This window comes from Netta rufina (genome assembly GCF_964035555.1).
Source record: "Netta rufina genome assembly, chromosome: 1".
NCBI classification, from domain to species: domain Eukaryota; kingdom Metazoa; phylum Chordata; class Aves; order Anseriformes; family Anatidae; genus Netta; species Netta rufina.
In genome coordinates, this window is record NC_140123.1 from 137359285 (window position 1) to 137374235 (window position 14951).

The 14951-nt window shown below is 39.4% G+C and overlaps 1 protein-coding gene across 1 annotated transcript; it reads left to right on the forward strand.

Annotated features, from left to right (window-relative positions):
• Positions 1-1623: 1623 nt before the first annotated feature.
• KLHL42 (kelch like family member 42) lies at positions 1624-14408 on the forward strand (the record flags this gene model as incomplete). The annotated part of the gene is made up of 3 exons (XM_084306246.1): positions 1624-2504; positions 9744-9937; positions 13631-14408. 3 exons carry the CDS (start codon positions 1624-1626, stop codon positions 14080-14082), a joined length of 1527 nt encoding a protein of 508 aa, XP_084162372.1. The 3' UTR covers positions 14083-14408.
• Positions 14409-14951: the final 543 nt, after the last annotated feature.

Genomic DNA, 14951 nt, shown 5'->3' on the forward strand with positions numbered 1-14951 from the left:
ATACAGTAAAGTGTATATGAAAATAACTGAAATACTGAGTGGGAATGAAAGAGGGACACAAAACAAGCAGACAGTGGAACTCATTAGTAGGAAAGAAAAAAATGAGAGGTGATAGTGACCTAGCTAGGGACTGAAGCTGCTGAAGAGAGCTTTTTGGAAACATTTGAAGTCCTATTTCTAAGGATTTCAAAACAGAAAACAGGATTCAAAAGCAAGATGCTGTGAAGAGAGGTGATAAAACAGAAATGCAGAGAAATCTACCCCACCTCAACAAATGTTTTTTATAGAAGTTGGCAGAAAAGAACACCTTTTCTGAGTGACTGTTCAACTCTGAGGTTGACATTGCTGTCATTTGTATAGACAAGAATTAAGAAGCTGAAGTTCAACAAAATTGAGAGAGGATCATTTCACAGAGGAAATGCTAAGAAGCAAACAACACCTTTTACTAAAACAAATGAAAAAAAAAAAGAAACAACAAACACCCCTTGTCCCCAGAACAAACTGAAGAGTTTTATTAATTAGGGGAAACAATCCCTTCTGAGCAGAGGAAGCAGGGAGTTGTCTGAAAGCTAAGCTATCTGCAATAGCTGGAGCTGAGTCACATTACTGTTAAAGGGAAAGACTTCCTATAATCTAGCAAAGCATGGGGTGATGTAAGTCTTTATAAAAGTAAATAAAATAAAATAAAAATGCAAGATTGCTAAAGTCTTTTTATTGTACCGTCCTCTATGTTAAGCATCATCATATAAGAATACATACAATGGCAGACTCCCTTGGCTGTTTCATCAGTTAAAAAAAAAAAATCACTTTCATTATGTGAAATGAATTATTATTCTTCAGAAAAGTAATTGGGCAAACTGCAGAACAGCCACGTTATCCGTTACTGAGCATCTGAGTTTTTTCCTTTCTCGCGTCAAATAAAGCAGAGCCCTGCTACGTGACTTGTAAATAGCATTTATTTCCTTTTCCAGGACCTTAGTTTAAATAAAAAGGATAGAGTAGCAGAAAAGGCTATGTGGTATCTCTACAAGCCGAAGAAGGAGCTGAGACACCGAGTGCTTGTGCAGGAGGAGTCGGGAAGGTCCCAGCAGAATTACGGGTCCCAATCGTCCCCACACCCTAGCGCTGTGCCGGCCGTGCGGGACGCTCCTTGCCGCTGCGGCTGTGCCGAGGAGCGCCCCGGGGTCGGTCGGAGCCCTGCCGCAGACCTCACACCGCCCCGGAGGGGAGCCGAGTCCCCCGGGGGGGCCGCCCCGCCGCGTTTATGGCAGGGCCGGAGCCCCAGCGCTGCCGGCCCAATTCGGGCACTGCGAGAGGGGAGGCGGGGGCACGGCCGCTCCGACATCGCCTTTTTAGGAACTCTTTTTTAATCCCTCTCTGATTTTTTTTTTTTTTTTTTTTTTTTTTTTTCCCCCCCTTCTCTCCTCGCGGAGACGGAGCAGCACCTCCTCCCTCCCTCTGCCGGCCCGGCTCGGCTCGGCCCGGCTCCTCCCAGCCGGCACGGGGCGGAGGAGGGAGGAGGAGGAAGAAGAGGAGGAAGAGGAGGAGGAGGAAGAAGAGCAGGAGGAGGAGCCCGCACCGGCAGCGGCCGGGCCGGAGCTTGGTCAGGGGAGGGGGAGCGCAATGTCCCTGGCGGAGCGGCAGCGGCAGGAGGAAGAGGAGGGGGAAGGGGATGGCGCGGGGGAGGAGGTGGTGCAGATCCGGCTGGGGGACAAGTGCTACCCGGTGTGCAAGAGGAAGCTGATTGAGCAGAGTGACTATTTCCGAGCCCTCTACCGCTCGGGCATGAGGGAGGCAGGGCAGGGCCAGGAGGAGCAGCTGCTGCGCGGGGGGCTGAGCGCCCTGGGACTGGAGCTGGTGCTGGACTTCATCAACACCTCCTGCCTGGCCAGGCTGGAGCAGGAGGAGGGGGGCGATGACGAGCCCCCCCTGCTGGAGGAGCTGGTGGAGGCTGCTTCCTACCTGCAGGTCACCCCCTTGCTCCGCCTGCTCCTTTCCCAGGTGAGGGTGGGCAACTGCCTGGAGCTGCACCGCCTGGCTCAGGTCTACGGCCTCCAGGACTTGCATGATGCTTGTCTAGACTTCATGGCTGCCCATTACCATCAGGTTCTGCGGAGGCCTGATGCCCGGCCGCACCTCCACCTGCCTCATGCTCTCCAGCAGCACCTGAAGGAGAGACGGATGAGGGGCACCGCCACCCTCGTGGCCATTGGGGACTTCATGGGTGCCTCCTCTCTGGGCCTGCCTCCAGGCTGTCACCCTCAGGCAGAAGCCCCATGGTCAATGCTGAGGTATGAGGAGGAGGCACAGAGGTGGCTGCCCCTGGCCAACAACCTGCCCCCAGATCTGGTGAACGTCCGAGGCTATGGGTCGGCTATGCTGGACAACTACCTCTTCATTGTTGGGGGCTACAGGATCACCACCAGCCAGGAGATATCAGCTGCCCACTGTTACAATCCTTGCCTAAATGAATGGAGTCAGCTGGCCTCAATGAACCAGAAGAGGTAACCCCTACTCCCTGATATGCACGTGTGTCCACATCTGTTGTCAAAATAGAGCCTGTTGAGTAACGTGGTGTTGACTGGGCTTGAGTTGCAAGAAGTGATTCAGACCTGTCTTTGTGCCATAAATCACCTGTCTTATGCATCGTGTGATGGGAAAGGCCAAAGGGCTTGGCAATAGCTTAGCAGCGGGCCACCAAAAGGCCTGGCAAACCTTGTTTGTACTGGTAGCGTCTTCCAACTGCAGAACAACCCTGCAGCAGCTCTCCTGCATGTTGGCCCCTGTGCATTGCACAGGGAGCTGCTGTAGCAAGGGATGGATGAGGAGGATGGGACTATGTTGAGTAAATGCTGGTGATAAAGGCCTCAGCTGCAGGAGAATGTGAGATAGGCATCAGGAGATCACCATGCTATGACCTTCTACCATGTGTGATCGTTCATCTCATGTAAAATGGTGGTGGGCTACCACTTTTCCTTTAAATTGTATTATTCTAGGAGGGCTGTGAAGCCAGTCTCTTCAAACAGCTGACTTTGCTGTAAGTAGAAATTCTCCTTAAATTGACCAAGAGGAAAAAAAAAAATCACTTTGAGATATGTTTTAGCTCCAGTACTCTATGTCATGAGAAGTATTACTGCTCCTTCTGGGGGTGTACAGTCTATCAGAGCTAGAGATGGGTGAAATGTTCAAGTTGGAGCAGTTTTACATTGTTTTTTACTTTTATAAATATCCAAATGTTATATAGGCCTGCCTTTCAGTGAAATATGTAACAGAAAAATGGAAGGAAGATTTGCAGAAACTTCTCACTTCATGAGAAAATTTTAATCCAGTAAACATTCAGCATTTTGACCATTTTGCTTTTTCTTCTATTTTTTGAAATTTTTGACATTTGTGTATAAGTTAGTATCCAGAAACATTTGTGTGTTTGAAAGGATAACAGTGGGCTTAGCTTTGGGTGGTACCCAAGAAGAGTCCATCGCCCTGGCCAAGGTTATGGTTGCTCTACCTTATTCATGTTGCAGAGTTATCAAAATAAAACTTTTTACTTCACTGAAACAAAATATTTCTGTTTATCCAAGATTTTTTTTTTCATTGTTTCCATTTTAGAGAAAATATTTAAATTGTTGTCTTCTCTGTCTGTATCAAAGCTAAAACAAGTAGGGAGGCCAGAGCTTGCTGTAGAACAGAAATTCTCTTCTCCATCCAGCAAATTCAAGTAGCGTCCAGAGACCCCAGCCATTGGCATAAATGCTTTGTATTGGTGTAGTAAATCTGTAGTCTGTATTCCACTTGAGTTTACATGCTAAAATGCCTCAAAACAGGGATTTGACCTAAAATTATTAATTTCCTACTTCACCCTTTTTTTTTTTACTTCCTGTATTACTGTGAGATTTTCACCTTTGTAATCAGTCATTGGAATTGACTGGAAACATAGGGCATTTCTGTCTTGTTGGAAAGATATCGTAAAAATTACCTGCTGTAATTTTTCAGCTTTTAAACATCATAAATGCTTCTTTTTACATGCATATTCATTTGAGCCTGACCCTATCAGTGGTCCTTACTGAGGCACCTTTGAGAACTGAGCTGTTTCGATAGACCTGCCTTCTGTGGTCTTGTCTGTGTGAGCATGGTTGAAGGCACAGTGTCCTCAGTCAAAAAGGATGGTGGGGTCAGCCCACACAATGTTTCCCATGGAATTGTGCTTAAACATAGAAATCCAACATTGATCAAATTAGAAGATGTCGGTATTGGTTTGTGTGATGTCTATAGCAAGGTAGATGTTGCTGTGTGCAATGATTCTTCAGCGTGGCAAATGAGGGGGGGAGAGGTTTGTGTGTTTTTTTTTGTTTTTTTTTAAATGCTTTTTCATGGCCCTTTTTTTACCTTACAGCCTCTGTTCAATCTCATAACTGCCTCTTTCCCCCCCTCACTTTGCTTTTTTTTTTTTCCCTCTAGGTTATTTGAAATAAATAAGTTGTTATTTTCTCCTTATGTTATTTTCATCTGTGTTGCCATACCAACTTAATCTTTAAGTCCGTCACAGATGACAGCAAGGCATTACATAGTATGGGATTTCATATTGGCAAGTTACGGCAGAAAAGTGGTATGCAAACTGATATTTCTGGAATAGTCTCTAGTCTTATATTTCACCATAGTGATTGCAGGTTAAAAAGGACCAGAATTTTGTTTGTCTCTAGACTAGAAGGGAGCAGCAAATGAATATGAGGCACTCTGAAAAACAAAACAGGAAATTTTTCCCATGGAAACTCTGACACCTTCACAAAACACTTTGTTGACTTTAACATCTTCATGGAGTCTCAACTCTGAAGGTTTGATTTATTGGTTTATTTATTTATTTTATATCTGACATAACATTTCACCTGTCTGATGCTGGATTGACCAGTTTAACGTTTTGTGGCCAGAGCACAGAAGGGATGGCCTGTGCCGTAGGAACTAAGAGCAGGGGAATTCTTAGACTGAGAGTCCATATTTGACTGCAAGAGTACTGATGCCTTTCTGCTGTGTGGATGAAATGTACTGCAGTTTGCTTGGCATTGTGTTTTTAGTTTGTTGTGCTGTAGTAAAATAAGCAGGGTAGTTGCCCAGAGCTCTACTTAGGGAATAGGGTCACATGTCTGTCTGCCGAATGAGTTGATGTCAGCTGATGTAATTACATCCCATGAATGCATTTTTTACATACCTTGAGGGACGGTTCTAGTTCCCATTGAAGTTGTTTTGACTTCAGACAACACTTTAACACTGTCAAGATTTGGCCTATATGACTGGATTCATGTGTTGATCTGAAGAGGAGAATGAGGAATTATGGAAACAATTCTGTTGATTTAATATAAGAAGTCTTCTGCAGTCAAAAAAAAAAAAAAACAATCCCATGATATTTTTATCTTTGATTATTTGCATTATTACTATATTGAAACCCAGGATGTTGGCATTCTATACACAAGCATAGATAAAGTATTCCCAATGACTGAATACTTAGTCATTCTGGCTTACACTGCAGCTGTTGGTTTTCTGTCTAGGCAAAGAGATCTTATTACTGTCATTTCAAATTTGTTCACAATAGGTAACACGTAAATTTGAGAAACTATTATTCCCTGTTCATGCATACAGAGGTAGATAAAATAATTTGCTCAGGCTCATGTAGGAAGCCTGTGTCTGTGCCTGGAATTTCTCATTGTCTCAAGCTGAATCTGGAACCAGTCACAAGTAGTCCACAGCAGATCACAGTTTCTAGACTTCTCTATTATTATTATTTTTTTCATTCTAGAGGTGTTGCTGTACTTGGAATAGTGTCTTCAGACAACTACCTGGACTTCTTTGAAGAAGAAACCTCATGTAAAGGTTGCTTAAGACCACTTGTGGTCTTTGGGGATAGGAAGGTACCAAGGAGATCTGAGGGCTATTCAAATCATATACTTGAATACCTTTCCATACTGTTCTTTAAATTGATGCTGACAGTTGAAATTTACCATTTAAAAATAATATAAGATTTCTACTGCATGTGCCAGTTAGAGCTGTATGTTCCATTTTTATTTTCTTTCAGCACAGTCATGGCAGGTAAATCTTCCAGGCTTGGAAGACCCTTATAAGCCCCTGGCTGAGATTATACATATGCATGTGGAACAAGGTTTTTGTGAGCAGCAATCTGTGCCTGAACTGCTGCCACTTTGAGGATTCTCACAAAAATGCAAGAGGCGATGTTCCTGGGGAATGGTATTGTTTTAGAAGATCTTTCCTTGTTTTGTTGTTGTTGTTTTTTTTGTTTGTTTGTTTGTTTTGTTTTGTTTTTTTCTGTGTTTTTTTTATTATTATTATTATTTTTTTCCCACTCAAAGATCCTCTGTGTTGGGGGAAAAACATAAATCTTCAAAAAGTCTGTTGTCTAAGTTAGAAATACCCATGTCAAGTTTATCACAAATGTATCACCCATGCTTCCAAAGCTAAAGGTTGGATGCAATGTGCTCTGCAGACTCATATAAGGGATTGAAAAAGAGTGGTTCATGCAAGAAATGTAAAATGTTTTGGAAATGCTTTGTAAATGTACTTTCATGATTCTTGATCCTTGTTGCAAATGCTTTAAATCTAGAGTTAATACGTCATCTGATTTGTGAAAACTTTTAAGGATGAAGTTGTTTAATTTGGCATGAAGAAAACACAGGCTAGTTAGTCCAGCCCTCCCGTTCTATAGAGGACCAAGCTTACCTTGCAAATGTGTTTAACTTGTTCTTTAAGCCCTCCAGCAATGCAAATTCCAACCTTCTTCCCCCCAGGTACCTTGTTTCCATGCTTATCTACTTCTCTGATCAGGAAAGTCCTGTCTAATATCTAAACTAACTTGTTTTTGTATACTAAATGAGCAGAGTCAGTGAACAAGGAAATGCTTGCTGTCCTCTTCAGAGCCAGTTTAATAGTGGTCTCTTATTGGTATGTTATATGTCTGTTAATGCAATCTAGAACTCGCTATGCTTTTCAGAAGTTCTTGCATGTTGTCTTGTATTCAGAAAGTTATGCACTCTGACCCTTAGTTCCTTTGCATTTTGTACATCCATCCTTCCTTCCTTCACGTAGTGCTTCGCACTTGCCTTTGTTAAATGAAAAATGGTGTAAATTGAACTATTGTAAAACTGCACAGCTTGTTCTTGCTTGTATTCCTGGGGTTCTTTTCAGAGGAAATGAAGGACTTCAGAAGACATAGCCCATATGTGGTCTTGTCTCTCCAAGAAGAGTTCACACCAACCTGGCATTTGGAGAGTATTTCAGATCCCCAAGTTTAGGTAACTCACATCAAGTGAGTGGAGTTCAGTTGAACTTAGCATACCGTTAAGCTCAGTTGTTTCCAAGCTGTAGTCCATGGAACAGTTGTTAGTTGTGGAGAGCTGGCTAGTTGCTCCGTGTTTGGTTTTCTTGTTTCCAGCTGCTCCAACACATCAGAAGAGTGTAAAAATACACTAAATATTTCCTAATGTTCACTCTCCATAAAAACACCTGCTGTTACTGGCATGAAAAGGTGAATGGTAGAAGAAGTTATTCATAACATATTGAGCCGTTGTCCAAACGTTCAAATAAACTGTGCTAATGGGCACTTGTGGCTACTTTTGAGTAAAATGAATCATGTAGTTAATGTGCTCCATAAATCTGAGATACTTGCACCAAATATCATTCCTTTTAACAGGTGTTGGAAGTGGTTAAATGATTCAGCCAACTGACACACAAGTACGTGGCCTTCTAGAATAATTGAAGTTGAAATTTGTGCCCTGTGTCTTTCACCAGGTAGTTTTCCTGCTTCTGCCAGAAGCAATTCAGAGATGCAAAGGCAATCAAGCAAAACCTGTATAAATGAACTCAATTCAGATAAATAGTAGTTACAATTGGATAATTAGTCAAGCAAGTGTGAATTAGGAAACCTGAATTCTTTTATGTTCTGACACAATATATTTGTGTAGTTTATATGGCTAGGAGATCTTAATGAAAGACTTACCAACGTGCATATGAGCTCATTTTGTAAGCCAAAAATCCTGTACTATCTCCATCATAGACACAGAGTTACAAACTTTCTAGTTTAATTTTTATTTTAAAAGATTGTTTGGAAAATGAATTTACATTTCTTTTTGTCTCTGCTAATTTGTGTCTTTTTTTTTTTCCCTCCACCATAACTTTTAGAACAGGTATATTGCTTTGAAAATTATAATGTTTTGTGAGTAACTATCCTCATTTCATTCCCGCTACTGATTGCCATGTTATTCTGGATTCTCTAAGATGGAAAACATAACTGCTGTACAGAGGAGATGAACAAAGTGACCTAATCGTAAATGTCAGCAAAAAAAAAAAAAAAAAAAGCAATGAATTCTTTCAAAGGAGCATTTTAGTTTCCAAAGCTATATCAAGAACAAAATGATTCCATCTGGAAAAAAATTATTTTTCCAAATACATTTAATAAAAAGAACTTGCAGGGCAGACTGCTGCTAGGCAAGGTTCATTTTGTCCAGACAAAAACCTGCAAAACTACTTAGCGGTAAGTTTTGAATCTTGGATTCATGCAAAGTGAAATTCACTGTACTGCTCAGCAGGCCAATGCAAGGCTAAAGCACTACTTCACTGTGTCAGTAAAACTGCAGTTCCCTGTTTGGTTTTATGCTGATGTAGTGCACACCAATGATTGTACGTTTAATTAATCAGGATACTGCATGGTAAAATTTCATTGATTTAGCTCAAAATGAGCAGTACAGAAGTAATAACCTTGCTAGGCAAAGACAATGACTTGTAAGTAGGACTGTTTCCTAAACAGAGGAAAAGCTGATCTCTTATTAGACTATCTTTCATAGCTAAAAGGAATAGATGAACATGCAAGCCCTTCAACTTCAAGCCTTTCTAGTTCTTCCGACACACTTGCACCTCTAGTATCCGTAGGCCATTTGTTTCTGAATTGCTTCTGCCTGTATTATCTTAAAAGTTTAAGATGTGAGGCTTCTTGTACTTCGGTAAGTGGAAAGGTACCCTTTGTGAAACACAACAACATAATTGAATAGAATAATAAATAAAAGAACAGATCATTGCTTATAGAGTGCAGTGTGTTTTGTGCAACTCAGGATGGAATGTTAATTTACATATACATCTTGCTTCAGAGGGATAGAGGGTATATTTAGTGGTTTAAACTAATGCTGTATAAGGTACAGGATTCTTTTTCCTCTTTTTGGAAAATATGTTTCAATGCATATCACTTTAAATTTCTGTTTATTAGGGTTATTAAATAGACTGTATAACAGACTGAGTACACATTCCTTGTCATTCATCAAGTCTTGTTTCAAATTCCTGTAATTTTAACTAAAATAATATCCTTGACTGAGCGTGTATATAATATGTTTTTCTCCACTAAAGGTAGTTTAGTAAAACCTAGTGAAAATGAAACCTCTACTGAACAGGTTAATTAGCTAACCATTTACTACTCAAACTGTGATACACTGAAATCCAAAATAAAATATTCATCTGTCTTAACGTCAACATCATTAATGTTTAGAATGTAACTGGTTACTTTCCTGAGTAATTAAAGTGTAATTACAGAACTTTGGACATGCACAGAAGAGTTCAGATTCTGTAATACATGAATCGATGGTACACGTTGAAAGTAATGATGGGTGTGTTGGAGCCTTGATAGGAAGAACTTTCTTTCCTATATTTTTCTGTATGCTTATTTGACCTATTTCAATGCTGCATTCTTTGTCTTTCAGGTCCAATTTTAAGCTTTTGGCTGTAAATGGAAAACTCTATGCCATCGGTGGTCAGTCTCTTTCCAATGTGGAGTGTTATAACCCAGAAAATGACTGGTGGAACTTTGTAGCGTCCATGCCAAACCCTCTTGCAGAATTCTCAGCTTGCGAGTGCAAGGGCAAGATCTACGTTATCGGAGGATACACTACACGAGGTAGAAAGTTTTTTGTTTTTGTTTTTTTTAACCTGATTGCTCCTCAAGCATAGATCATTTTCTTTTTCAGGATTTTTTTTTTTTCAACTGTTGTAAGAAAACATACTGATGAAATGAAACAGAAAAGTATCTCTGTCATACTGGTATTGTGTTGTGTTTTTGTTTTTTTTTGTTTTGTTTTGTTTTTCTGGGCCTACATCTAGGATTTGTAATTATGCTTGCCAAACATATAGACTTTAAAACTAGATAGCTGTCTGTTATTTCACATCCAACGAGCTGGTATGGGGATCTGGGCCTCTGTTCTTCTGATGGACTAGTGGGTGCTTTAATATCCAGCATAGCCCTTCTCCTCTTAGATTTTGGTCATACAGTAGAAAGAAAGATCTCAACAGGTACACTTTTGTTTACTTTTTAGGTACACACATTAGAATGTCAGAAGGAAAAATATTAAGAAAAGTTTTGCTTACATTATTATTTTACGTGTATGTCACAGTCGTTCCACTGTAGCATTTCACAGACAAATACAAGCTATAGGTAAGCTTTTCAGTGCTGAAATAATTGTATAAATAATCGAAATAATTGTATCATTAATCAAAAGCTTAAGCAGGAACTTACTTTCTTTCTGTACTTGTTTTCTGAGGGGACAATAGAGAGAGATGGATACAAAGCTGTATCCTTATCCAGTGGAAAAGCAATCCCCACAAAAAGAGCTTCCTTTTGTTTATTCCTTAAGCACATAGTGCTATTCTTTTGGTAGAATATTGTTTTTTTTCAGAGTTCCAGAAGTCTTAGATTTTTTTTTTCTTGAATGTCAAATGTTTAATATTGATCACAACTTCCTAAATTGAAGTTCTTATATCTAGGTCTTTGCCTGCTTCATTTAACCACACTACATTGAAATTATTTTCCAAGTGGAGAATAAAATTAGAAAAGAGATCATTTATGGCTCAGCTTTTACAGAGTGTACTGCAAATAAAACTAAACTGACATCAGAACAAGCTGTCTCTTCTATTGTCTGAGTTTAGCTCTGAAGCATTTTAAAGTTTGTAAAAGACACATTTCCACTTCTCATGGTCCTTGTGGTAATGATAACCTTCAAAGTCATTTTGTCCGGTCCATTCTGACTCAGGACCAAAGTAAACAAAAGATATCAAAGTGCCTATGTCTATATGGAGGCCATTCTGTGATGTGCTCTGCAGTCCTGGTCCCTTGGTCTTCCTCACTAATGGACCTGCTGGGGTGCTTTGTGGTCCCTGATGCCCAACACGTTCAGATAGACTAGGATTGAAGGGTATCAGGCACACAGAACTTACTGCTCTGGGAAGTCAGACCTAAGGAGAAACAATCTTTGGGACAAGACAAGAGAGCAGAGAAAAAGAGGCTGAAACAGAGTAATGGGAGAGACTTGTAACTACCATTATTTTACTTTATTTGTTATTTTTATCAACAGACGGAGAGGTAAGAAGAAAAATCTCTGGTTTTGTTAATAGTGCTATAAGATTAAAGGGATGCCACCTTACTTCCCGTGAGCTTTGCGAATTCCTTCTCTGTTGCTTATGCTGTTCTTCTCTTTAGGCTGCCTGCGCCTAGTGTCATGGGTAGGAAGATTGGCATGTTGCTGATGCAGTTCCCACTCCCTTAAAATTCATTAATAAAGTGTATATTGTCAAGATTTGCGCCCTAAATTGAGTCATGTTTAAATCCAAGAATGTTCAGGATAACAAATGCCTGTGCTTGTTATAAATAAAGGTCCTTACCAGAACAAGGACCTAGAATCAGTTTATCTGTGACACCTTGGCTTTGGACAGCTGTCAGAAACCAGAATTCCTGAAATTACACTGGTGATTTACCTTCCAAGTTACGCAGATGTTGGAAGGTGATAAGGCACCACGATCTGAGAGACACTGAGTTTCATTTGCTCTTTTACTACATTTGGTAAATAAAATCATGCAACAGTTAATGCTTTTTTTTTTTTTTAATTTATTATTTTTCCTATTTCTGTGTACACCTCAGTAAGACTGTTGTTTTGGTAGTTTTTGTGGATTATTTTCTTTTCTCTGTATAGAGCTTTCTCCTGAGACTGCACTTTCCAAAAGATGGTAGGATCTGAAATTTTGAATTGTGAAATATAATGAACTTTAGTGATTAAAGAGCCTCCTTTCAGTTCTCACTTGTAAATCTAATCCTAATAGTAACTCCATGTCAGGTACTATATTTGTTTTGTATTTTTGTTGTAGTTGTTTTGTTTTGTTTCTGTGGATAGAAAAGACACTAGCTCCATGCTATATAAATGAGGGCTACATCCCAATAGACTTTCATGTGCTCCCACTCAAACCATAGCATTCTATTTTTCCTTAGAAGATTACTGCTATGGAAAGACACAAACGTAATTGCTAGAAATGTTGTGGGGAGTTTATTTATTTTTTTTCCCCCCAAGTGAGTCAGAGAATGATTCATTGTTTGTAAACAAAGTTGATCAGCAATTTTATAGAGCATTGCCATGATATTTCCCCCCCCCCCCCTTTTTTTTTTCTCTCTTAATTTAATATGGACTAGATGTTTAAGAAGGTAATATAAAGTAATAAGCAATAACGGAAAGTCATCACAGTGAAAGCAAATGCTATAGCAGCACCTCCTGAGCCATGCTGCTCAGGCGCTTCATTCATGACAATCAAGTTATATTTATGGCTATTTATACCTGTGTGCTCTTACATAACTTGTTAGTATGTCACCATCTGCTTTTCCGCTTGAGTGCTCATCTGGAGATCCTCATGCAGAATAGACTTGTAATATGGAGCAGATTCTATCGAAAGACCAAGCTGGAGTCTGCGAGCCTGTTACCACTTGTCACTTGAGTTTGGATTTAAGCTCAGGTCTCCAGAGGTTGAAACTTAATTTATTAGTTAATGACTCATGCGCATTCTTTGTTAACTTATTGAAGCCTTGGTATGGGACACAGCCAGGGTCTCCACTGCACTGTAAATCAGGGAGATAGTGTAACAATTTCATAGAATAACTGTATTGCAAACACATGCATCCACGGAGTCATAACTGAAACATAGATAGGGCTTCAGCTTTTTTTTCTCAATGCTTCTGTCTAATGCAGAAGCATGTTGTTCCTGGTTTTTAAATGAGTTTGACTGTGTATTTCTCTCTTTATGATGTACTGAATATGTGCCCTTAGGTCATCCATGCCACTTGATGAAATGTAACCAGCTTTATGAATTTTATTTCATAAAACTTACATTTGTGGAGTGAAATGGATGATAAATTAGCACTTGACAGCCGATAATGAAGCATACTATGTTCATGCTAATTTGATTCATCTGTGATCATCACCAGTGAAAAGCAGAATATCGTTCCATTTCCCTTTTCAGAAAAAAATGTTTCGTATCAATCAGAGGCAAAATTAAAAGCATAAGATAACAGTTAGGGATTATGCTGGTTAAATCTGCATTTCCAGACCATTTGCATTGTTTAATGTGCCAGAAGTAGCTTAACTTTTCCTTCTGCAATAGAAGAGAATGTTCAAACTTTATCACTGTGACAAAGACTCACAGTTCTCAGTAATATTTCTTCCCTGGTCTGCTACACTTTTACACTGTGTAATAATGGCTGATATAGACTGTGGAGATCCTCCTCCATGAGTATCTTCATATTTATTTATTTGTAAATCTCTCTCCTCTGTTTCAGATAGGAATATGAACATTTTGCAGTACTGTCCCACTTCTGATTCCTGGACCAACTTTGAACTTTGTGATGTCCATGTTCGCAAACAACAGATGCTCTCTGTTGAAGAAACAATATATCTGGTAGGGGGTTGTATTCATGAACTTGGGCCAAACCAAAAATCCAGCCAAAGTGAGGACGTGTTAACTGTGCAGTCTTACAACATTACTACCAAAGAATGGCTCTACCTCAAAGAGAACACATCAAAATCAGGTCTTAACTTGACTTGCACTCTCCACAATGATGGAGTTTATATATTGAGCAGGGATATTACCTTATCTACAAGCTTGGAGCACCGTGTTTTTCTGAAGTATAATATATTTACGGACAGTTGGGAATCACTAAGACGCTTTCCAGCCTTTGGACAAAACATGCTGATCTGTTCTATGTATTTGCCTGATGTGCAAGAAGTGTAATAGCATCAGGTTGTTCTTTTCAGCTCATTAATCACTCTTGGAAGAAATATTGCTCCCTCTAAGTAATTCCAGTTTCAGAATGTAATGTGGTTGCATAACATAGACATAAATACTGATTCCATTCTTAAAAAAAATAAAAATTAAAAATCCAGTATTAAGGGGATGCTTCCAGAAACGGTTTTAAGATTTCATCTTTTTAAAAAAAATATTATTTTGGATTTTAATTTCACCAAATATTGTTTGCAACTTTAATGTAAAATTATTGTGTTGGTAACCAATGAAGGCACTGAAGGAACTCCAAAGACAAAACTGTTCAGTCTAGTTTTATTCTCCATCTTTATAGACACCATAGAAGATAAAGAATATACATGATAAAAATGGAAATAATTCAATAAAGTAAATAAGAAGTTTAAGAAAAATAACAAAGGGTACAATTTCTTTTAAAATACTGTTTTTGCTCAAATTGTGTTCTATCAAATGCACAATGTTTAAAACTACTAACACTCTCGTTATGTATTCTGTAGTCACAAGTGATATTGTCAAGGATGCAATTGTAAGCAATTGAGTATCACCAAGATACAAATAACTCAGGTGAATATGTAATAAAATGCTTTGCAAGGGACTGGAAGGAATTGCCCAAAGGGTGAAGGTTTCTGGTTTGATACTAGGTGCTCCTATAGTGGCAGTTGGCAGTATTTATTACAGCTATTATAATAGAGGTAAAAAGGCTGCAAATTCATATTGAGAAATTTGCTCATCTTCCAAAAGGTTTTAAATTGTATTCTGCGTTACTGGGTTTTAAAGGTCAAATTATAGAAACAAAGAGGGAGATGTTGGCAACAAGTAAATGTACGTGAGCACGTACTGTT